This window comes from Sus scrofa, chromosome 6 (genome assembly GCF_054392235.1).
Source record: "Sus scrofa isolate SSC_HxYL_T2T_F1_AM1 chromosome 6, Sscrofa_HxYL_maternal_Yorkshire_Landrace_v2.0, whole genome shotgun sequence".
Taxonomy (NCBI): Eukaryota; Metazoa; Chordata; class Mammalia; order Artiodactyla; family Suidae; genus Sus; species Sus scrofa.
In genome coordinates, this window is record NC_139388.1 from 65,217,389 (window position 1) to 65,241,512 (window position 24,124).

The window sequence follows — 24,124 nt, forward strand, 5'->3', positions numbered from 1 at the left end:
TTCTTCCTTTAGAGGGAATGTAATTTTAAGGATAGTTTGAGATGGAGAAAATTTCATGTTTCCTCTTAATAGTGGTGAATTGATCTGAGACCAGTAATTGAAATAGCTTTACTGTCTTCAGTCTCTGCAAAGCCATTTTCTCCTCTAAATGAAATAAACATCTGTGTGTTGGCTCGTGTCTTTACTCTCTCTTCTAGCTCATTGGTCAGATTTCCTTATTGTTAATGTTGGTGGCTTTGAGATAAGCATCGCTTTCTGCTAGAGCTGGTCCATTATCTTCCCATGTACATTTTATTTTATTTGACTTTTTAGGGCTGTGCTGGTGGCATATGGAGGTTCCCAGGCTAGGGGTCGACTCAGAGCTGTAGCCACTGACCTACACCACAGCTCACAGCAACCCTGGATCCTTAACCCACTGAGCGAGACCAGGGAACGAACCTGCATCCTCATGGATGTTAGTCAGATTTGTATCTGCTGAGCCACGACAGGAACTCCCCCACATACATTTTAGATTCAATTTGCCTTGTTTCACACATATGCATATGCTTACACATACATTTGTGGGATTTTGTGATGGCACAAGATCTATAGACTCATACATATTAAAATAAAAAGTGAAACTTACTGACTTCTCAAACGTATAACCTGCTTCCATTTATGTAGGTGCTCTTTAATTCTTCTTCTTCCTCTCTCTTTTTTTTAATTTTATGTTTTATTTTTAGGGCCTCACTTGCAGCATATGGAGCTTCCCAGGCTAGGGGTTGAATTGGAGCTGCAGCTGGTAGCCTACACCACAGCCACAGCAACACGGGATCTAAACCCCATCTGTGACCTATGCCACAGCTCATGGAAACACCAGATCCATAACCCACTGAGTGAGGCCAGGGATTGAACCCGCATCCTCATGGGTCCTAGAGGAGTTTTGTTACTGTGGAGCCATGATGGGAACTCCACACTTTCTTTTTTGTGATGAGCGTTCCTGGAAAGTTCTCTCTCAGCAAATGCCCAGTGTTTAATACAGTAGGAACCACAGCCATCATGCTGTTCATGAAATTTATAGACTTTTTCATCCCATCAAACTGCAACTTTTAATCAACCACGCCCTGTTTCCCTCCACCTCCTAGACTCTGGTAACCACCGTTCTATTATCTGCTTCTCTGTATTCATTTTTTTTAAACTTCCATGTACAAGTGAGATCATGCAGTTTTTTCCAGGAAGATTTGCTTTTGTTTCTTTGGGGACCAGCCCACCAAACAAACAAACAAATGCATACACACACACACACACACACACACACACACACACACACACACAAACAAAATTTCCCCTAAAAGCAAACCAAAACCAAAACCAAACCTACATTCAACTTTCTGCAAAAAGGGACTTTGAAAGCTAATGACAGAGTCTGACTTTGCCAAGACCAGCTCAGCAGGATGGGGCTGAAGAACGGGTGCTGTGGAACTTAAGGAAAAAAGTTAACATAAAATAAAACAAGACACAGAAACAGAGACAGTGAAGGTGGGAACCAGGGGACTCAAGTTCTCTGGGACCAAGAGCCCCGCCTCAAGAAAACACACCGCTGTTATTTTACTTTTTTGATGAGATCACATGAGGAGGGGCTATAGGTTGATACTCAAGCAAGAAGATTGGAAAAACATGTCTCATGACATGGCTTCTTCAATTTCTTTGGATAGGCTGAAGCCCCAAGCTCAGTGATATGCTGTCTCAAGGTCACAAGCAGGCTGACCAGCCCTCCTGGTTTGCCCAGCTTTGTTCCTAGAACCCAGGACTTTCAGCACTGAAACTGGGCAAATCTGGGAAAACCGGGCTGTCTTGCCAACTCTTAAAGGCAGAGGGACCTTGGTTTCCTTTGCCCAATGCTCGTTTTTGTCTGAGTGCATCCGTGGTCCCAGGTCTCGTTTATGTCTCACTCTATCACAGTCGCAGAACGGTGGTGTCGGGTGGCCGAGTGCCGTGACATTCTGGCTGTTCCACAGGAGGACAGCAGCCCAGCTCCTGCATGTCAAGGGCTGCTTCTCTGTCTCAGACTAAAATCCCCTGCAGACTTCTCTCTCTAAGTCTGTGAATGCTTTCTGGGCCACAAGCTGGATGGCTCTGTCCCTTTCAAGCACAAGAAGTATGATTCTCAGAAAGACCCTATAATGGATCTGTGCTATAGGTGGGACGACAGCCCCACACCCGGACTGTGAGTTCCCATCTGGAGTCACCTGCATGCTCATGGCGGCAGATTCTGATGGGAGGGAGGGATCCACTCACATGAAAGTTTTCCTCTAATGACTCTGAGGGATGCAGAAAGATTTCTTTTTTCCAACGTCCCAGTCCGATCTTTGCTAACAAGCACGGTTCCCCAGGTGGTGCCCAGGAACCTCCAGAGATGCAGGGGGAAGAGACTCCAATTACTCAGTGCTCCCTGCATCCTCAGTTCTCCATCCAGTCCCATGGGGCTTTCAGGAGACTCTGGGAGCCTGAAGGGCAAAAAGGCAGAGAGAGGGAAATGGAGCATCTTTCAGGGAGCCTGCTTGAGAAAAAGCTTAGATCCACGATATTTCACAGGGGCCCTTCGGATTTGCTTTCTTATTCTCCCCAAAGGTGCAGAGAAGCCTGAATCCTCTTTGTGTGTGGTGTCCTCGTGGAAAGCATGGATGAAGTTCCTGGATTAGACTCTACTGGATCCAGGTATGTGGTTGGGTATTGGGGAGGTGTGGGAAGAAGCTGGTCTAACTGATTCAGTTTTATCCATCCATCCATCCATCCATCCATCCATCCATCCATCCATTCAACCATCCATCCATCTCCAACCATCCATCCATCTCCATCCATCATCCATCATCCATCTCCATCCATCATCCATCTCCATCCATCATCCATCCATCCATTCAACCATCCATCCATCTCCAACCATCCATCCATCTCCATCCATCATCCATCATCCATCTCCATCCATCTCCATCCATCATCCATCTCCATCCATCATCCATCCATCCATCATCCATCCATCCATCTCCATCCATCGTCCATCATCCATCCATCGTCCATCTCCATCCATCATCCATAACCCACCCATCTCCATCCATCTGTCATCTGTCCATCTAGTCATCCTTCATCCACCCATCATCCATCCTGTCCTCTCTGCCTGGTGTCCTCTTCCCTCTCCCTCTTGGCCATGCCAATAGGGTCATATTTTTTTCTCCCAACACTCTCCCATCACTTCCTTGGGCAGCATTTCTGCCCCCTCAGATTAAGGCAGAGTCACTTTTGCTCATGTCAGAATCCCAAGTTCCTACAAGGGCTACATAGATACTTAGTTTTCCCACTGAATTCCCTTCTCCTAGTATAGACATCCCCTCTCATCCCCTCAAAGGACAGCATTCAATATGGGTGTCAGGTCAAAGGAGCAGATAAAGCTGTACACCCATTTCCTCCCTCATGTTAAAAAATTGTAGCCTATTCACTGTTCTCTTCCTCACTGTTGCATCCTAATAATTGCCTGAACCTAACTCACTCTCCTGTCCTTTTTATTTAAGGATATATTAGAAATCTATGTGCAGCACTGTAAACGTTTCCTTATTCTTTTCTTTTCACATATTTTCTGTGTTATGGATGGACCCCAAACCCATATTTATAGATACTGAGATAGTTTTTCATCTTCTGGGATATAACCTAGCATTTATCTTTTAAAAACACATTGGAGGAGTTCCCGTCATGGCTCCGTGGTTAACGAATCCGACGAGGAACATGAGGTTGCGGGTTCGATCCCTGACCTTGCTCAGTGGATTAAGGATCTGGCATTGCCGTGAGCTGTGGTGCAGATGTGGCTTGGATCCCGCGTTGCTGTGGCTCTGGCATATGCTGGTGTCTACAGCTCCGATTGGACCCCTAGCCTGGGAACCTCCATATGCCACAGGAGCAGCCCTAGAAAAGGCAAAAAGACAAAAAAACAAAACAAAAAACAACACATTGGAAAACTGTCCTGTTTACCTCTCGTTTTGCACACGTGATCACATTGGTACACAAGTTCCTAGGAGTTGCAGAATTTGATAAAAGATACAATGCACTTATGGATCGTCATGGAAGGGAGAAAAGTGGAAGCAGAACAAGGTCTTTCGACATTCCAGGGTGTCCCAAATCCTGTGAAGGGGCGATTAGAAGAGATTTGTGTTTATTCAGCATCCAGGATGGACCAGGCAGGTTTCTCCCTTACTATTCTTTTCTCATTCAATCTCCCAACTCTCCTGCCTGCATGGTGGGGTAATTCTCCCCATTTCCCAGATGAGGAACTGAGACCATGAACAGCGAAGGGACTTGGGGACGATGACACGGATTCAGGAGCATGGCGACTCTCTGTGTGAAGGAGGTGCCACGGCAGCCTCCTTGGGGACCTTTTGCCATAAGATGCTCAAATTCCTCAAGACCAGGAATCCCTGCCCTGTTGGATAGCCGTTTCACCTTCAGTTCCTGTGATATTGCCCTGCAGGTTTGAGGGTTACTTTATTTACATGCTCTTTGTCTCTATCCTGTCACCACCACCACTGATTGGAATTATTTGGTGTTTGGACACCTTAACTTATTACTAGGTCTCTGTACCTAGAGCAGACTCATGGGTAATAAACACTTGTCAAAGAAATGGGTGAGTAATGGTAGTTAGGGCTTGCTCTTTTCTTTTCTTTGTCCTTCAAGTCTCCACTTTGTTCTTAGTATTTTTCTTTTCTTTTCTTTTCTTTTCTTTTCTTTTCTTTTCTGCTTTTTTATGGCCGCACCCACAGCATGTGAAAATTCCCAGGCTGGGGGTGGAATCAGAGCTGTAGCCGCTGGCCTGCGCCACAGCCACAGCCACAGCCAGGCCACATTCGAGCTGCCTCTGTAACCTACACCACAGCTCATGGCAACACTGGATCCTTAACCCACTGAGTGAGGCCACGGGTACAACCCGTGTCCTCACGGATACTAGTCAGATTCGTTATTGTTGAGCCATGATGGAAACTCTCTTAGTGTTATTTAAAATATCTGGCCATGTAATTTCACTTCTCAATGATTACCCTAAGGAAAAAATTTTATAAGCATGTCAAGATGTATGTATAATAATAATTGACAAAAATTTTTATTGTAAAAATTTTTTATTATAGTTTAAAAATGTAAATAACTGAAAATGTCAAAATTAGGGATTAAATATGTAAACCATGCTACACCTATCAATGCTTGGAACATAACCTGATTTGAAAGCATTATGGAAAATCGATTCATTTGTAGGAAAATGTGTGAGCGCTAGCTTCATAAGTGAAGAAAAGTAGTTTCAAAATTAAATGAAATATACATTCCTGTTTTGCTTCTGTGTGTGTATGCATTTGTGTGTTTGTATTTCTAGGTTTTTGTGTATGCCAAGAAGTATGGTGTAAATGAGCTATAGTAAATTATGAATGTGTCCATAGTGGTAAAATTGGCCAATTAGTTTTATTTAGTTTTATCTTTGCAGTATTTTTTCTATTTCTGAAAAGTGTAAACATGATTAATTAAACATTGAGGATAATTAATAATATAAAGTGTTGCCTTCTTTTTGAACCTACCATATGCCAGCTTCTATGCTTTTTTTTTTTTTGTCTTTTTGCCATTTCTTGGACCACTCCCGCGGCATATGGAGGTTCCCAGGCTAGGGACTGAATAGGAGCTGTAGCCACAGGTCTACACCAGAGCCACAGCAACCGGGGATCCGAGCCGCGTCTGCAACCTACACCATAGCTCACGGCAACGCCGGATCCTTAACCCACTGAGCAAGGGCAGGGATTGAACCTGAAACCTCATGGTTCCTAGTCGGATTTGTTCACCACTGTGCCACGATGGGACCTCCATGTGCTTGCTATTTCTTAACCTTGCTTGTGTATAATCCCCCCAATGTTGCTGTGAGGAAGTCTTTTTGTTTGTTTGTATTTTGCTTTGCTTTTTAGGGCCATAGGTGCGGCATGTGGAGGTTCCCAGGCTAGGGGTTGAATTGGAGCTCTAGCTGCTGGCCTACACCACAGCCAGAGCAACGTGGGATCGGAGCCGAATCCACAACCTACACCACAGCTCATGGCAATGCTGGATCCTAAGCCCACTGAGCGAGGCCAAAGATTGAACCCCTGTCCTCATGGATACTAGTCAGATTCGTTTCTTCTGCACCATGATGGGAACTCCCCAAGGAGGATTCTTAAATCATTCACTTTACAGACGAACTCAGGAATCTGAGTGAGTTTTCCAAGTTTACACAGCGAAAGGACAGAGCTGGGATTTAAAGGTGGGCTGTTGTGACAGCTGATGTCTCATCCAGCCCTCTCTCCATTCTGCTTGCGGTTATAGGGATCTAAACGCGTTATAACTCATAAAACTGTAGACCAAGAAGATCAGCTTTATGTCTGTTAATTTGTAACCCGATATTTTTACTTTGGTTCTTTTAAGGAATTCACAAATGAGAACAGTAGGAGGAAAGCAAGCCATCTGTTTGTTCCACACTGGGGAGGAAGGGGAAGCAAGCAGGGTTTGGTGAGGTGACGACTCCTAAATTCCCATATGGACACCCCTGAGCCCGATCGGCAGGTGAATCAGGCCAGAAGGAAAAGCTCTACAGCTTTAGGAAGATGCTAAATGGAAGCCGACACATGTTTCTGCATCCCAGAGGCAGTGGTGAGCCAAGGAGAATCCTGATCTGACGAGGGCAGGCCTGCGTCCCAATCTCCACATGATTTTAAATGTTTTCGTTGCTAGTGCGGGATGAAAGCATAAATGAGAGCCCAACCTAACACCCTCGTGCTACTCTTTTTTTTAAAAAAATTGCTCAGTGAATTTTATTACATTTATAGCTATACAGTGATGAGTGCTGCTCTTTCTTTTAAAGTTTTATTGGAATTTAATTGACATACAATGTTGGGTTAGTTTCAGGTGTGCAGCAAAGTGAATCAGTTATACCTGCACATGTATCCATTCGGTTTCAGATTTTTTTTCCCTGTTCCCCATATAGGTTATTACACAGTATTGAGCAGAGTTCCCTGTGCTATGCAGTAGGTCCTTGTTACCATCTATTTTACATGTAGTAGTGCGCATTCATCAATCCCAACCCATAATTTATCCCTTCCCCCACCCGTTTCCCTTCAAATTTTTCTTTAGTCCATCACCTCTTTGAGGGCAGGGTCTGTTTTCTTGCTCACCTGTGATGTTCCATTGCCTGGGGTGGAGTTGGGCCTGAATTAACATCTACTCAAAAGCATGTGTTGAAGGCGTGAGTAAATCTCCTAAAGACGCAACGAATGAATCCATCCATAAATGGACTTGGGATAGAATGACTCAGCTCTAAATGCATGCACTAAATAACCCGTTAACCAGCACGTACAGGAGGCAGCGAATGAAGGACTCAATCCATCTGACACTCCGTCAGTCTACGCATCAACAAATGGTAATACGATTGGATGAGTCAGTGAGGGTTCTGAATGGCCACTTACATTAAGCACCATGCCCAGCAAAGGACATGGTAACGCGGGGGTGAGGACGTGGTGACCTTTGCAGCTGTGCCCGGGAAACCATGAACGGTGGTGCCTTGAAAGTGTGAAACTGTGTTTATCTGAAGTTGCCTGTTTCTGAATGACCCCTTAAGAGGATCCTATTCTCCCGCCCAGCTAGGGTTTCAGAAGGAGCATGAGCACCCAGAACAGCACAGGGGAGACCTTCGTGCTGCTTGGGCTGTCCCAGCACCCACGGGCTCAGGCTGTCTTCTTCTGCCTGCTTCTCCTGTCCTATCTCGTCACTCTTTTTGGGAACAGCCTCATCCTGCTCCTGATCTGCTGGGATCCCCAGCTCCACACGCCCATGTACTTCTTCCTCAGCAACCTGTCCTTCCTGGACGTATGTTACACCTCATCCAGCGTCCCCCAGGTTTTCATCAACTGCTTGGTGGCCCTTCCCATCATCTCGCTAGGACCATGCTTGGCCCAGATGGCCACGGGACTGTACCTGGGTGTCGTGGAGTGTCTCCTGCTGGCTGCCATGGCCTATGATCGCTCTTTGGCCATCGGTGACCCCCTGCGCTACTCTGTGCGCATGGGGCCCCGGCTTTGTGGCCTGCTGGCCAGGACCTCCTGGACGGCAGCCTTCTTGTTGACGGTGGTCCCTGTGATGACCATGCCCTTGGAGTTCTGTGGTCACCAGGTCATCAAGCTCCTGGTCCTGAGCTCATGGTCCTGCTCAAGCTTGCCTGCTCTGACCTGCATTTCTACAAGTCACTCCTGGTGGGCACCAGTGCCCTGACCCTGCTGGTCCCTCTCGCCTTCATCGTGGCCTCCTATGGAAGGATCCTGGTGGCAGTGCTGCGGCTGCGGTCCGTGGAGGGCTGAGGCAAGCCGTTTTCCACGTGTGGCTCCCACCTCACAGTGGTGGCCCTCTTCTATGGCACAGCTATCTCCATGTACATGAGGCCCCAGGACAAGCCCATCCACTATCAAGACAAGGTCGTTTCCATGACCTACGGCGTCCTCACCCCCATGATGAACCTCCTCATCTACAGCCTGCAGAACAAGGACATGAAAGGGGCCCTCAAGAGACTCCTGGGGAGAAGGACTGACCTCTAAGAGGTCGTATGGAGGGGAGAAGAGATAAGTTAACTTCATCGATTGCTGACTTGAGGCTGTGAACTGTATCCTTGCAACGATACTAGGAGGAGGTGTTACACCTTCTCTCGAACGCACAAAAACTTTTAAAAAATGCAATCCTATCATCCGAAAGTCTACAAACAATAAGGGCTGGAGAGGGTATGGAGAAAAGGGATCCCTCCTGCACTGTTGGGAATGTAAATTGGTGTAACCAGTGTGGAAAACAGTATGGAGATGCCTCAGGAAACTAAAAATAGAATTATCATTTGATCCAGTCATCCCACTCCTGGGCATCTATCCAGAGAAAACCAGGACTCGCAAAGACACATGTACTCCAATGTTCATTGCAGCACTATTTGCAATAGCTGAGACATGGAAACAACCTAAATGTCCATCGACAGAGGAGTGGATCAAGAAGATGTGGTACATATACACAATGGAATATTACTCAGCCATGAAAAGGAATGAAATATCGGCATTTGCAGCAACATGGGTGGACCTAGAAATGATGCTAAGTGAAGTCAGTCAGACAATGAGACACCAACATCAAATGCTATCGCTTACATGTGTAATCTAAAAAAAGGACACAATGAGCTTTTTTGTAGAACAGATACCAAGTCACAGACTTTGAAAAACTGATGGTTTCCAAAGGAGACACGTTGAGGGTGGGGGCATGGGCTGGGGGTTTGGGATGGAAATGCTATAAAATTGGGTTGTGGTGATTGCTATACAGCTCTAAATGTAATAAAATTCACTGAGTAATAAAAAATGCAGTCCTATACTAGTTCTTCTGTGGAAGTGAAGCAAAAACCAACTGGGCAGTAACGAGGGCAAGAGCCTAGGTTCAGTGTGTGTGTGTGTGTGTGTGTGTGAGTGTGTGTGTGTGTGGTTGTGTGGGGTGTGGACAAGAGGGGGACTGCCCCCAGAAGTTCCCAGTGGCTAAAGGGGAAAAGGAATGACCTACTCTGCCACCAGGGTTCAGGGCCCAGGGGCCAGCCCCCTGCAGGAGCTGTGACTATGGCCTCCTTTGTGGCCTTGGTGGCTCACTCTGGGAAGCTAAAAACGGTGTGTGTATTTCAGAGGCACTGATCTTGCTGCCTTTATGGCCCCTGCCAGCTAGTCCTTTCCTGCCTGGCATTACCTCTCTGCCAAGAGCTGTGAGAGATCAGGGATTTAACCTACTTACAAACTAGTCTATTCAGTGGATGCTGGAAAAAGACACGAGGATCCTGGGTCAGAGACAGAGGCCTCTAGTACTCAGGCCAAAGCAGAACCCAACACTTCAAGTTCGTTTGCTCCAGTTACCTGTGCCCTCGAAGTCCCACAGGGATGATTGAAAAGAGCTTATTACAGAAAAGAAAATCATAGACTTGGAGAAAAGACTTGTGGCTGCCCCGGGGGGGAGAGTGAGGGAGTGGGAGGGATCGGGAGCTTGGGGTTAACGAATGCAAACGATTGCTCTTGGAATGGATTAACCATGAGAGCCTGCTGTGTAGCACTGAGAACTATGTCTAGATCCTGACATCACAACACAGCAGTGGGAGGAAAAAGTATGTATACATGCATGTGTAACTTGGTCTCCGTGCTGTACAGCAGAAAAACAAAATCAATAAATTTTTCTAGACAAGAGCTTATTTGGGAGAATTTTGTGTGTAGCCGTCTGCCTTCTAGGAGACGAGCTCTGAGTGTAGAGGCTGTAACTCTTTTACAGTCAACAGAAGCAAGGTTGCTCTTTTGGGTAGAGGTTCTTTCAGGCTGTGAAATTCCTCATTGCAGACAAACCCTGAGAAATGGCCTGGGTAAAAAGAAGTCAGGTGGCGGTCCTGGCAGACCCAGTAAGAACTTGCATCCGTACTCACACACCAGTAATTTTTTCTTTTTCCAACACCTCCCTTTCCTCTGCAGTCCTCTCCTGTGTGGTCTCATTTGGTAAAGGTGGAGGATTGAAGCACCCAGCGTGGCAGGGACTAGCCCAAAGACCCACCACTAGGGCGGGGTACAGGCAAGACGGAGACCTGTTCATCTGATGTGCTGCCTCCCTGCAGCGTGATACCATAGCTGCGTAATGCAAAGAAAAGGACTCTGGCCCTTTCCCTTTATTCTGGGCACGGTTTCCTTTTATCCTGGCCTCGCTGCCTCGAGACTCTCTCCTACCACAGAGGTGTCACTTTCCCCATTGGGAACAGGATTGTGAAAATCATAACCATAGCTGGTGTATTTAACTATTGTTGGGTATCAAACTCTCCAAGTTACTTGACGTCACTGTTTCCCAATCCATCAGTTAGGATGGATCACCTCTATAGCAAAGATTGGTACTTTGCGTCCATAAAGCAGGCAAATATTTTCCTGGTTAAGCCCTTCACGTAACCTGCCCAGCTTCACCATTGACTAAGATTTCTCCTTGGAGCTGCAAGGACATTGAGTTTATAGATTCAGTGACAGTGAAGGGAGGCAGGTGATGCTTACCAACTTGTGCCAGGGTGACCTCAGAGCATATTTATGGAACAAACTGGGGTCAAGAGCCATTGTTTTATAAAGAGGAAGAAAAGGCCCCAACCAGGGACATGAAGCAACTTCAGCCACACATGAAATCTGTTTATGAATTTATTCCACCACTCGACCATCACTTAACATATGTCACAGGATAGGACCCAGGCTGGTTACTGAGGTGATAGAGCACAGATAATGCTCTTATAATTCCCGAATTCATGATGCCTTATGGCGTGTCTGTGGGTGCAACACTGGTTATTATAACATTTACATGCTCATTTCCCCAATTTTAGAACAGTTCCTGCATATATAATGTCTTTTAAAAATTGCTTTTGGCAACCCTGAAAAATCATACTCTTTTGAAAGATGGAGAAGGAAAAATAAAACAGGGGAAAAGAAGGGAGAAAGAGAGAGAAAATGCAATGGGAGAGAATGGCAATGGGAGAGATTGGCAAAGAGAGAGAGAACGGTGCATTCTGAAGGAAGGCGATTCCGGGAGAGAAATGAACAGGCAAATGGAAAAACTCGGAGAGAGAGAGTGCAAAAGACACTTCGATGCAGCAACTGACAAGTGAGTCAGAGAGACAAGCAGAAATGAAACAGAGTGAAGGACAGACATGAAGTGGCAGGGGGACCGATGAAGACATTTGGAGAAACCACAACAGAGAAAGACTGAAAAAGGCAGAGATATAGACACAAAGAGGGCTGGGAAACAAACAAACAAACAAAAAAAACTGACACAGATGTGGGGATAGAGAGAAGAGAACTTCAGAGAGAGAGGAATTGAGGGCTATTTAGGGAGCTGAACAAGGAAAGAGACAGGAAGGTAAGACAATGACAAAAGATAAAGAAATAAGCAAGGCTCCTGGCATCTCCCCACCCCGCCAGTCTGCCTTCAGTTCCCACATCCAGGGAGAGCAGGCAGAGCTCCCGGGAGAGCTCAAGCCAGGCTGTGCTCTTGCACCGAGGTCTCTCCACCAAAGCATCATTAGTGACGGCCAACTGGGGTTCCAAATGGGAGCCCAGAGTCCTGACCTGAGGCTTGGTCGGAGCAGGGAGTCTGGTGGTGGCTTCTTCCAGTCCCCTGGGACAAGGGTTCTCCTGGGAACCTGTGAGAGCACTTTAATTCTTCCTGTGATGGGGCCAGTTTGCCACCCTCTCAGCTTCTGAGCCCAGGTGCCAGGAATCCAGACGTGCTGCGCATCCTTGCTCTTGGGGAGCCATCTGACTGGCCTGCTATGGGGAGGAGCTGGAGCTTCGAAGCTGCTTCATGGTGAAGGAGGACATAGGACACTTCTGAGTGGAGGTGAGTCTGTGGCAGGTTGTGGAATTTGGGGAGATCCACATGCAGGCAGCCTGGTGTTTGGTGCTCCAGAGACCCCAATGTGCTCAATTATTTGTGTGTGAGGGCATGTGGGAGGGCAATTTGGGGGGCACAATGTGCCCCATTTTGAAGACTTTTGTGACCCAAAAGGCAGACACTCCTCCTCCCCCCCCCCCGCCTTTTTAGGGCCAAACCTGTGGCATATGGAGGTTCCCAGGCTAGGGGTTGAATCAGGAGCCACAGCCACAGCCACACCAGATCTGAGCCACGTCTGCGACCTACACCACCGCTCACAGCAACACCAGATCCTTTAACCCACTGAGCGGGGCCAGGGATTGAACCTGTGTCCTCATGGATGTTAGTCAGATTCGTTTCCACTGAGCCATGACAGGAACTCCGGCACACGCTACTTCCGCTTGCACCTCTTCTGCTGCGCTTCACCTGAACCCACAGCTTCTATACGTCTTTCAATGTGAGGTCATCTGCTTATCTCAGATCTCCGTCTCCAGCCATCACCTCCCTCTCTGCAGCCCCGGATCCTGCAGACAACTGCCTATGGAGAGAGTATTTATTTTTGGACTCCCAAAGTCCTAAAATTCAATAAGCTCCCCCCTCCCCCCAGTCAAGTTCCCTTAATACGTGGGAGTATTTGGAGAATAAGGATTCTTAATTTCAGGTGCATTTCATTTTTTAAGCACAGCTTAGTGCATGCATAGAACTCACAGCTTTTCTCCAATGGCTTCAGGTTTTGCAAACTGATCTTGTGCCCTCTGATTGCTACTCTCCGTGGTCTTGTTCCTACATGGTCTGGCCCATGTTGACCTCTCCAGCTTCATTTTTTTTTTTTTTTGAAGGGGGAGGCTGCCGTACCTGTGGCAGGCAGAAGGTCCCAGTTCAGGGATCAAACCCCCACCACAGCAGTAAGTGGAGCCACAGCAGTGACCCTCTGATTCTTAACCCATGAGGCCACTAGGGAACACCTCCATCTTCCTTCTTATCCTTCCCTTTATTTATGGCACTCCAGCTACTGGCATTCTGTTGTACCCCAAGCTTATTCCTGCCTTAGCACCGTTGCATTTGCCATTTCCTCTACCTCACATGCTCTTTAAAAAAATTTATTAGAATATAGTTGACTGTCAAAGTTGTGTTCATTTCAGGTGTACAGCAAAGTAAATCAGTTACACATATAAGTACACCTGTTCTTTTTCAGATTCTTTTCCCACATGGGTGGTTACACAGTATCGAGTAAAGTTCCCAGTGCTCTACAGTCCGTCCTTCTTACCCATCTATTTTCTATGCAGAAGTGTGTGCGTGTCTTCCCACAGCCCCAAACGCTCTTTCCGCAAGCGCTCAGGCTGAGGTATTCCTCAGGACATGGCTCGCATGTCAGATTCTCTGGTCTCTGCTTTAAAACAGCCCACCTGATGATCACACTCTATCATATTACACTCTAGTATTTCCTGCGTCACCGGTCGTCTCTCTCTGAAAACATATGATTGTTCGCTTGCTCGTTGGTTATCTGCCTCCCTAAGGGCAACATACGTTCTGGGATAGGAGAAGCATCATTTATCAGCCCCCCCCCCATGAACCCCAGGTGCCAGCACAGTTCCTCGTGCTTGTTAAGCAAAGAAATGCTTGAGGGGTTGGAGAGCAAATAGGGAAGGTTTAGAGGTTGAAGCACAGGTGGGGGTGCTAGGGGTGCCCGAAAAATAGTCCCAGGTAGGAAGGGCCTCGTAGAGGTGTGGAGGAATTTCCACCTTGTCCGGAGGCCAAGGAGACCCACGGGGGACGTTCGGGTTGGGTGGGGATATGATCCAGTGTGGTGCTTCTCTCCTGGAGAAGGAGAGTTAAGACAGATGGACAGGCAAGAAGCGAGGCGCCCACCTTCTCCTTTCCCCCCTCCCTCTCCTTCTTCTTCCAGCTGCACCTGCACCACATGGAAGCTCCCAGGCCAGGGGTCTAAACGGAGCTTCAGCGGCCAGCCTACACCACAGCCACAGCAACGTCCGATCCGAGCCGTGTCTGCGACCGACACCACGGCTCACGGCAGCGCCGGATCCTTCACCCACGGCGCAAGACCAGCAATGGAACCTGTGTCCTCATGGATGCTAGTCGGGTTTGTTAATCACTGAGCTGCGACAGGAACTCCAGGATTTCATTCTTTAAAAAATCTTACAGAATTTCTGATTTTCAGGGGTGTTACTGACATTTCAGAAACACAGTGCTAAAAGAAATCCTAAGCATGCCGCGGCATCTCACAGATTTTATGATATTGACATTCTGTTAAAAATTATGCATAACTTAATGGGAGGCTCCAGGACCATTAGGCATTTAAAATTAGAGCTATGGTATCCACAGTTTGAAAATGTCAGATTTGGGGACCATAGTCTCCAAGAGTACTTTAAAACGAGAATAAAATTGACACCGTAGCCATCTGAAGAAACACTATATGATTCGGGATTTTAACAGATAGGTACATCTGGAGATCTGGACCACGTTGAAGATACATCGAATAACTCTGAAATGAAATGGAGATGTGCCAGTCTGGGTCATCCTTCCATCTCCAGCGCCTAACACTGAATCCAGCCTGTGACGGGCACACAGGCTGACCCTCAGACTCTCCTAACAAGCATCTGGATTATTATTATTATTATTTTTGTCTTTTTGCCTTTTCTTGGGCCACTCCCTCGGCATATGGAGGTTCCCAGGCTAGGGGTTGAATCGGAGCTGTAGCCACCAGCCTACACCAGAGCCACAGCAACACGGGATCTGAGCTGTATCTGCAACCTACACCACAGCTCACGGCAACGCCAGATCCTTAACCCACTGAGCTAAGCCAGGGATGAAACACACAACCTCATGGTTCCTAGTCGGATTCACTAACCACTGTGCCATGACGGGAACTCCAGCTCCTGTTCTTCAAGAAGCTTGTGAGTTAGGTATAGTTCCTGTCCTCATCTAACAAAAGAGGAGACAGAGGCACAGAGGGGCGACGGCATTGTTCTCCATCAGGAGCAGACTCTTTACAGAACCACTCCAGGCCAGAGACACCCTTCCCCTGCCATGGGGAGGGGAAAGGGCCCTCCCAAGACAAAGGGAAGGCAACGTGCAACATCAGCACCTGGACACGCAGCCGGTTTTGTAACAATGTAGCAACCTGCATCGTGGATCTATAACTGTTCACTCAGAAATTACAGAATGTATGTTACCTTAAAAGGGGGACAAAGGGACCAAAGAGTAAAAGGAAAAAAAATCACGGAGGGTCGGAGGGCATGTAAGACAGCGCCCTGCCGCGTTCGGGGCTCAGCCTTTGGATATGAACCCACTGAGCCAGTGCCCACATGAATAAATGCTGCTCCCTGACAAAAAGGCCTCAGTGTCCTGTCTCCCTGTATGTAAGTCCTACAACACCCCCACCCCAGCCACTATCCTCCACTCTTAACAAATACGCACGAACACAACTTCAATGCCAGGCTCTGGCATCAGCCGTGGGGGTGTGGTCAGCTGGGAACAAGACCAGCATAGATCGCCCTCTTTTTTTTTTTTTGTCTTTTTAGGGCCACACCCAAGGCGTATGGAAGTTCCCAGGCTAGGAACTTGCCTACGCCAGAGCCACAGCAATGCTGGATCCAAGCCACCTCTGCAACCTACACCACAGGTCATAGCAACACCGGATCCTTCACCCACTGAGCAAGGCCAGGGATCAAACCTGTGTCCTCAGGAATCCTAGTCAGATTCCTTTCCGCTGAGCCACGACCGGAGCTCCCGCCCCGACTCTTGAGGAAGGGCACCATCCACAGAGTTCCTGGGAGAGGAACCGGCTAGATTTCTCTTCTGTCCACTGCCTGCCCTGTGCTTGACCACTGCAGATCCGGTGCTGCCAGAGGAGGAGCAGAGACCAGAGTCCTGAGCCGGGCTGTTTCTGCAATGAACTGACTCCTCTGCTGGTACTGGGGAGAGAGAAGGGGGACGGTGGGGAGAAGGGGGGTCGGGGAGGAGAGAGCATAGGAAGGGGAGTTAAGACAGGGAGGGGGAGAGATGACAGGTGCTGGAGAATAAGGGCTAGGCAGAGGGAAAAGACGGAGAGAGCTAGTGGTAAAGCCGGGAAAAGGAAGACAAGGGTAATTAGAGAAATGGGGAGAAACTAAGGAAGCAAGGAGTTCCCATCGTGGCGCAATGGTTAATGAATCCGACGAGGAACCATGAGGTTGCGGGTTCGATCCCTGACCTTGCTCAGTGGGTGAAGGATCCGGCGTTGCCGTGAGCTGTGGTGGAGGTTGCAGATGTGGCTCAGATCCCGCGTTGCTGTGGTTCTGGCGAAGGCCAGCAGCAACAGCTCCGATTCAACCCCTAGCCTGGGAACCTCCATATGCCGGCGGGAGCAGCCCAAGAAAAGGCAAATAAGACCAAAAATAAAATAAAATAAAAAATAAAACAACTAAGGAAGCAAGAAAGGGAAGAGGGAGAGAGGAAGAAATGAATGACCCAGTGAGAGCTTGCCCGGCGGCCGGCCAGAGACGGGGTGGGAAACAGAGGCAGAAAGAGGAGAGATGGAGGGGGAGGGAGAAGGAAGGAAGCAAAGGGGCCGAGGAAAAGGCCCGGTGCCGCACCCTCGCCCCACTAGGGGCTGCAGTGGGGCCTCACAATTGGGCTTCTCCCCCAGGATGGGCCCGGCTGCCTGGAATGAGACGCGGACCTCAGACTTTGTGCTGCTGGGGCTGTGGGCCCCGCCATCCCTGCGGCCCTTGCTGTGGGCGGCACTCCTGGCGGCCTACATGGCCACGGTCCTGGGCAATGGCACCCTCGTGGGACTGATCGCGCTGGACCGGCGGCTGCACCGGCCCATGTACCGCCTTCTCGCCCACCTGGCACTGCTGGACACCGCGTACGTGAGCACCACGCTCCCGCAGGCTCTGGCGCATATGATGGCACGCCGCCCCGGCACCCTCTCCCCGGCGCGCTGCGGGGCCCAGCTCTACGTGGGCATCTCCCTGGGCAGCAGCGAGGCCATCCTCCTGGCTGCCATGGCGCTGGACGGCTACCTGGCCGTGTGCCAGCCCCTGCGCTACACGGCGGTCATGATGCCGGCGCGCTGTGCCGCCCTGGCCACCACCGCGTGGGCGCTGGGCTTTCTGCTGTCGGTGCCCAACGCCGCGGCTGCGCTGCGCCTGCGCTTCTGCCCCGGGAGGCCCCCGGTGGACCACTTCTTCTGCGAGCTGCCGGCTGTGCTGAGGACCGCGTGTGCGGACACCACAGCCAATCACATGCTGGTCTATGGCTTGGGCACCCCCATCCTCTTGGTGCCGTTGGCCTTCATCCTTGCCTCCTACGCTTTGATTCTGGCGGCCGTGGGCAAGCTGCCTTCTGCCAAGAGCCGCCTCAAGGCTCTGTGCACTTGCAGCTCACACCTGGCGGTGGTGGGTCTCTTCTATGGCACGGTAACTGCCATGTACCTACGCCCCCAGGGCTCCAGCGCCCTGCCTGCCAAGCGCCACAAGCTGGTGGCTGTTTTCTATCTTGTCATAACTCCTGTCCTGAACCCACTCATCTACAGCCTTCGGAACAGCGAGGTCCATGCGGCAGCCTGCTATGCCCTCGCCCGCCTCCGGGGGTTCCGCACTGCCCTGGGTTGAGCGTGGGGAGCTGCCAGCACAGAGCTAGAAGCTTCCTCCTGGCTGTGATCTTGAACAGTACATGTCACTGGACCTCTCTGAATCCTTGAGTGCATTGTCTATATGTGCATAGGTCATATTGTCTCTGTGCATAGGTCAGGGGCCCACCAACATTGCTGTAACGGGCCAGAACGTAAATATTTTTTCAGCTTTGCCAGTTATACCTGCTCTGTTGCAACTGCTGAGCTCTGCCACTGCAGCCTGGGAGCCTCATACAATCTGTGAATGAGTATAATTGTAGGGGTCAACGTCTCTGAGAAAGAATGGACATGGGTATAGCATGGCTGATCGACTTTGCTGTACACCTGAAACCAATGCAACACTGTAAGTCACCTAGACTCCAAATTTATTTAAAAGAAAAAGAAAAAAAAACTCTTCAGGAATGCTGAGATTTGAATTTTATATAAATGCTCACTGATTACAAAATAATCTTCTTTTGATTTTCTTTTCAATCATGCGAAACCTTTTTTTTTTGTTTTTTTTGTTTTTTTTTTTTTTTTTTTTTTTTTGGCTTGAGGGTCACAGGCAATGGGATAGGGGCGTAGTTTGCAGATCCTTGATGTGGGATGAAAGACTGATCCAAAAGAATCAGTGGCAGGATGAAAATATGTCCAGTATGGACTTTCATTTTTTTTTTTTTTTTGACCCCAGCCCCATGTAAGACATTCGTTGTCACTCAGATATAATACATTGCCCTTGATGTAGAATTTACGGGCCAAGCTTTTTCAATAAGGACTTTGCGTGTCATCACTCACGCTGCAGAATAACCTGATGATGTAGATTAGACTGTGATCCTCCTTTCACACATTTAAAGGGGGGGGGATGAAGGCACAAGTAAGTCGTGTCACACATGCAGCTGGGAGGGGACGCATGAGAGTCAAAGGCGGGCAGTTTCCAGAACCACGTGTGACAGCATGGTTGCACCTGGTGTTACGCAAAGTCACCTGGAGAAAGCCAAGGCTGTGTGACCGCCCTCATGTGTGGGATCTGAAACTGACCTGGGTGTGGACAGGGAGGAAGATACAGCAAGACTGATTCCACATGGATGGGGCGTGGATATACATGGAGAAATCGATCCAGATGTGAGCAGAGAGAAAGGAATATGGATGTAGGTATAGATAACGACATGGGCATGGCTGAAACGTCACCCATCCTTCAGTCCTGGGACACCGATATTCTCTGTTCTACTCCATTTTGTTTTGTTTGGTTTTTTGGTTTTTTGTTTCTGTTTTTGTTTTTTGTCTGTGCCTGTGGCATGCAGAAATTCCTGGGCCAGGGATTGAACCCAAGCACAGCAGTGACAATGCTGGGTCCTTAACCTGCTGAGCCACCCGGGGAAATCGTGGTCTATCCCATTTCTAATACTGTTTGTGACTTAATAAACTGACTCACAGTTGGTAAAGCACTTAAATAGGCACCTGGCACATCCTGGGCAATCAACAAATGGTTAAGTTCACTCATTCATCCTACAAACACATATGGCGCCCTCTCAATATGATGGGGCTACTGCAGGGCCTGGAGAGGTGGCATTTTGGTCAGGCACGCAGTTATAACATACCGAGAACATTTCCAATTTTTTTTTTAATGCATTCACTGGATGTGGAAATTCCTGGGATAGGGATCAAACCTGCATCGCAACAGGTATCCAAGCCGCTGCAATGACAACACTGGATTCTTAATCCACTGAGCCACCAGGGAGCTCCTGGAGAATGTTTCTGGAGCCAGGCATTGTGCTAGTCCCCTAGAAGTAGGAGGTATATTGATCATTACCACACACACACACACACACACACACACACACACACACACACCATTAGGAGGTAGGAACTATTTTATGCCCCTTTTATAGAAGGGAAAACTGTATGTCATGATGTTCAAACCCTTTGCCCAAGCAAGCAAGGCGGGGAAGACTGGTTGCAAAGGTCACACACCCAACCGCTGTCATCAACAGCTAATACTTTCATTTTCTATAATAAGGCCCTTAAAATGGGTATTTTTATGGTTGAAGTGTGGCAGCCCTAGAGGAAAGAGCATGAATCCTAAGCACGGAGCTCCTTTCAGCTCCCCTGACATAACCAGGAGTCATGGGGGTGTGGGGAAGGGTGGCATGGCCATGATGAGACATGAGGGTGGGGGTGTGGGGCGCTGGGGGAATTTGGGGGGCTCAAATGCCAGCGTGAAGAACGTGGGCTTCTTATGTGAGTGATAGGAGCAGACAGAATCCAGCTCCTCTGGGATATCCTGGAGGCGGGAGGTAGGAAGGACCATGGGATAGAGAAGCCCAGGAGGAGGGAAGAGGGACCACAACCTCCAGGGAAGTGGAGGCTCCACGGTCCCCACTTCCCTCTGCCTGCACCTGGCACACCAGCATGGAGTTAGTAATGAATTCTCTGTGGGCTGAGTCCTCAGAGCCCTCATTCCGTGGCCAGAGCTGAAGACTGAAATCTCTGTTTCCTAGTCAGGCCCAGGAGCATCTAGATCAAGAGGGGTTGTTCTGTGCTCCAGACAGATCAAGAAGAAGGTGAGTGGGTCTTCGGCAAAGAGGAAGGGGTCCAGGGGGGAGAGGACTGGGGCACGTCTGCCTACTTGTGTGATGCTGGGCCCATCACAGCCCCTCTGCCAACATTGGGGATAATTTGTAACAGTGCATCATGGCCTTGTCATTCTTCAGTGGTGATGATGGTGGTGGCGGTGGTGACAGTGAGGGTGATGGTGATGGGGATGAGGATGAGGATGATGTTGATGGTGGTGGTGCTGCTGCTGCTGGTGGTGGTGATGGTGGTGAGGATGAAGATGATGTTGGTGGTGGTGATGGTGAGGATGATAGTGGTGGGGTGGTGATGATGGTGATGAAAATGATGGTAATACTGTGATGAGGATGGTGGTGATGGTGAGGATGATGGCGGGGTTGGTGAGGATGAGGGTGATGGAGATGAGGATGATGGGGATGAAAATGATGGTAATACTGTGATGAAGACATGGTGATGATAAGAAAGGGGCAGCAGTGATGGACATGGGGATGGAGCAGGGATGCTGATGGTGGTGATGATGGTGGTGGGGGTGGTGGTGATGATGGTGAGGATGGTGGTGGTGGTGGGGGTGGTGAGGATGAGGGTGATGGAGCTGAGGATGGTGATGATGGGGACGAAAATGATGGTAATACTGTGATGAGGACGTGGTGATGATAAGAAAGGGGTAACGGTGATGGATGGGGTGGGGATGGAGCAGGGATGCTGATGGTGGTGATGAGATTGATGATCATGGTTATTGAATGTTCACGGTGTTCTCACGCTGGTACATGATCTCAATGGATTCTCATGACCATCTCATGGGGTGGACACCTTGGGTTTCTTTCCATCCGATTGGCTTTGCAGCCAGCTTCCTGAAACTTTGGGGGGCATGTACACTTTGCCTGGCCTTTCTTCTCCACCAGCCCAGAGCCATCAGTGTTGTTACCTCGCCTTCTCAGGTGAGGGATTGGAGGCTTCACCCAGGTTAATCCACTTGCCCAAGGTTGCACGCTTATCTGACTGGACTGTCCTCACCCTCACATGTGGTGGAAGAGTTAAGCTCTAACTCTAGCCTCCCCTACCAAGCATGCCCCCATTAATAGTGTTTCATTAAACCTCCATTTAGGAGAATAACTTCAAGGCAGAAGGTCCCTTTCCTGTCCAGAGGTGAGTGTCTTAGGTGCCTCTGGGGCTGCGTGGAATGAGGCGCTGGGTTAACAGAGGCCGTTGTCATTCTGCAGCCTGTATTTGGTTCACCCCTGCCACGGCCAGGGTAGGGGTAGGAGGCTTCAGAGGGACATTAATAGCCAGTGTCTGGAAATCATATGGCAAGTGGAATCATTCCACGAGAGGGTGTCCTCAAATATAGACTTCACCTCGATGTGCCAGGAACTGAGGATTCAGTGGCAACCCAGGCAGAGAAGGTCCCTGCTTCAAAGGGGATAAGGTTTTGTAACCTCGGGAGTTCCCGCCATTGCTCAGCAGTTAAAGAACCCGACTAGTATCCATGAGGATGGGGGTTTGGCCCCTGGCCTCGCACAGTGGGTTAAGGATCCAGCATTGCTGTGAGTTGTGGTGTAGGTCACTGTCACGTCTTGGATCCCGAGTTGCTGTGGCTGTGGTGTAGGCTGGCAGCTGTAGCTCCAATTCGACCTGTAGCCTGGGAACTTCCATATGCCAAGAGTGCAGCCCAAAAAAGAAAAAAAAAAAGAAAGAAAAAAAAAGTGGTTTGTAAGCTCTTCATATCTTGTGGACCCAGATAAAGAAATTGTGAGCCCTTTACTAGATAGAGAATATTTCTATTGGTCCAAGAGACCAGTGGTCAAAGCGCCTGATATACTCTTCCAGTTTTACCAGGATTTTAATGATTTCTGTCTCTAAATTTCTATTTCTCTCTGTTTCGCTCTGTCTCCTTTTTCCTCTCTGTTTCTCTTTCTCTCTGCCTGTCCCTCTGCCTCTGTCTTGCTGTCACTCTTTCTCTAAGAAACATGGAATTAATTACCTGAGGACCAGCAGCCATTGTTTGTAAATGAGACCCTGCCCCCCCACCCTGGGCGAAGTGTGGATCCTTTTCTCATTAAAGACACTGACACACAAGTGCAACCAATGAGAAGCAACGTGGCTGAGAGCACATGTGAAACATGACTGCCCTCTCAGCCAACCCAGACCTCCTGTTAAAAGGCAGATTCTTTTTTAAAATCAGATGAATTTATTAGGGTAGATGTAATTTACAATGTTAAGTCAATTTTTGCTGTACAGCATAGTGACCCAGTCGCATATATACACATATGTATGTACACACACACACACACACACACACACACACACACACACACACACACACTCTTTTTCTCCTATTATCTTCCGTCATGGTCTCTCCCAAAAGACTGGATATAGGTCCCTGTGCTGCACAGAAGGACCTCATTGCTTATCCACTCTAAATGCAAAAGGCTGTGTTTCTAAACAGTTTCCAGGTGACTCTAACCCTGCCTGCTGCCGAGCACAGCCTGAAGAGCCAGGATCTAGGAAATCCTGTTAGAGCCCTAGCAAAACCTCTTAAACCACCACCAGCCACTCCTGGCCAAAAGCAAGAATGAGGATGATCAGGAAAGACCTTGAACCCAGACCGAGGGTGTGGCTGTCCTCTTGGGCAGTCACCCAGGCCAAGGTCGGAATCAGCTGACCTCCCCGTGAGCTTCGGGGAGCTGGCAAGTTGCTTAACGTTTTGAGTCTCTGAACAGCCAAATGGGCCTGTGAGTACTTAGTTTGAAGGACTGTCACGAAGATTCCATAACGGCGGTAAGTTGCCTAAAACAATGCCTGGGACAAAATAAGGCCCATATAAGGGCTTGGTACATATAATATTGAGTCCTTCTCTTTCCCTCCGTGGGCATAACCGCCAGCCTGAAGGTTCATCTATGTCATTCCCAGGAGGACAAAGAAAATGAACAGGGATTTCACAGAAAGAACAGTAGATTTTGCTGAGTTTAGACAGGATGGGTGTTGGGCAGAGTTTGGAGGTGGGCCTGCTGTAGCAGTTGTTTAGGGGGTGAGTATTATAGGAGAAAGATTCTAAAAACTGTCAGAGTGTCAGACAGTATTGTATTAAAAATAAAGTCAGGGAGTTCCCATTGTGGCACAGCAGAAATGAATCCAACTTGTATCCATGAGGACTTGGGTTCCATCCCTGGCCCTGCTTAGTGGGTTGGGGATCCAGGGAGCTGTGGGGTAGGGCACAGATGAGGCTCGGATCCCGCGTTGCTGTGGCTGTGGTGGAGGCCGGCAGCTATAGCTCTGACTTGACCCCTAGCCTGGGAACTTCTATATGCTGCAGGTGTGGCCCTAAAAAAAAAATCAATCAGTCAATCAATCAGTCAATCAAGGAGTTCCTGCGTGGTGCCGTGGGTTAGGTATCCAGCAGTGGCTTGGGTCATTGCTGTGGTGTGGATTCCATCCCTGGCCTTGGGAACTTCTGCGTGCCATGGATGGGTGTGGTCA

The 24,124-nt window shown here is 48.7% G+C and overlaps 3 protein-coding genes and 1 pseudogene across 3 annotated transcripts in view; 3 read left to right on the forward strand and 1 right to left on the reverse strand.

The window, feature by feature from the left end:
- ZFP28 (ZFP28 zinc finger protein) overlaps window positions 1–24,124 on the reverse strand; it is a 183,404-nt gene that overhangs the window by 40,025 nt on the left and 119,255 nt on the right. The window lies entirely within an intron of this gene.
- Window positions 7,681–8,609, forward strand: LOC100739828 (olfactory receptor 13H1-like; annotated as a pseudogene).
- On the forward strand, window positions 17,109–18,077 carry LOC100739859 (olfactory receptor 2A7-like). The gene has a single exon (XM_005664908.1). It carries the CDS (start codon window positions 17,109–17,111, stop codon window positions 18,075–18,077), a length of 969 nt encoding a protein of 322 aa, XP_005664965.1.
- Window positions 23,210–24,124, forward strand: part of OR10AM7 (olfactory receptor family 10 subfamily AM member 7) — a 30,120-nt gene continuing 29,205 nt past the window's right edge. Inside the window, exon 1 of the mRNA XM_084962250.1 lies at window positions 23,210–23,425. The gene's annotated coding sequence lies outside the window, so the exon portion shown is untranslated. The remainder of the gene's footprint in view (window positions 23,426–24,124) is intronic.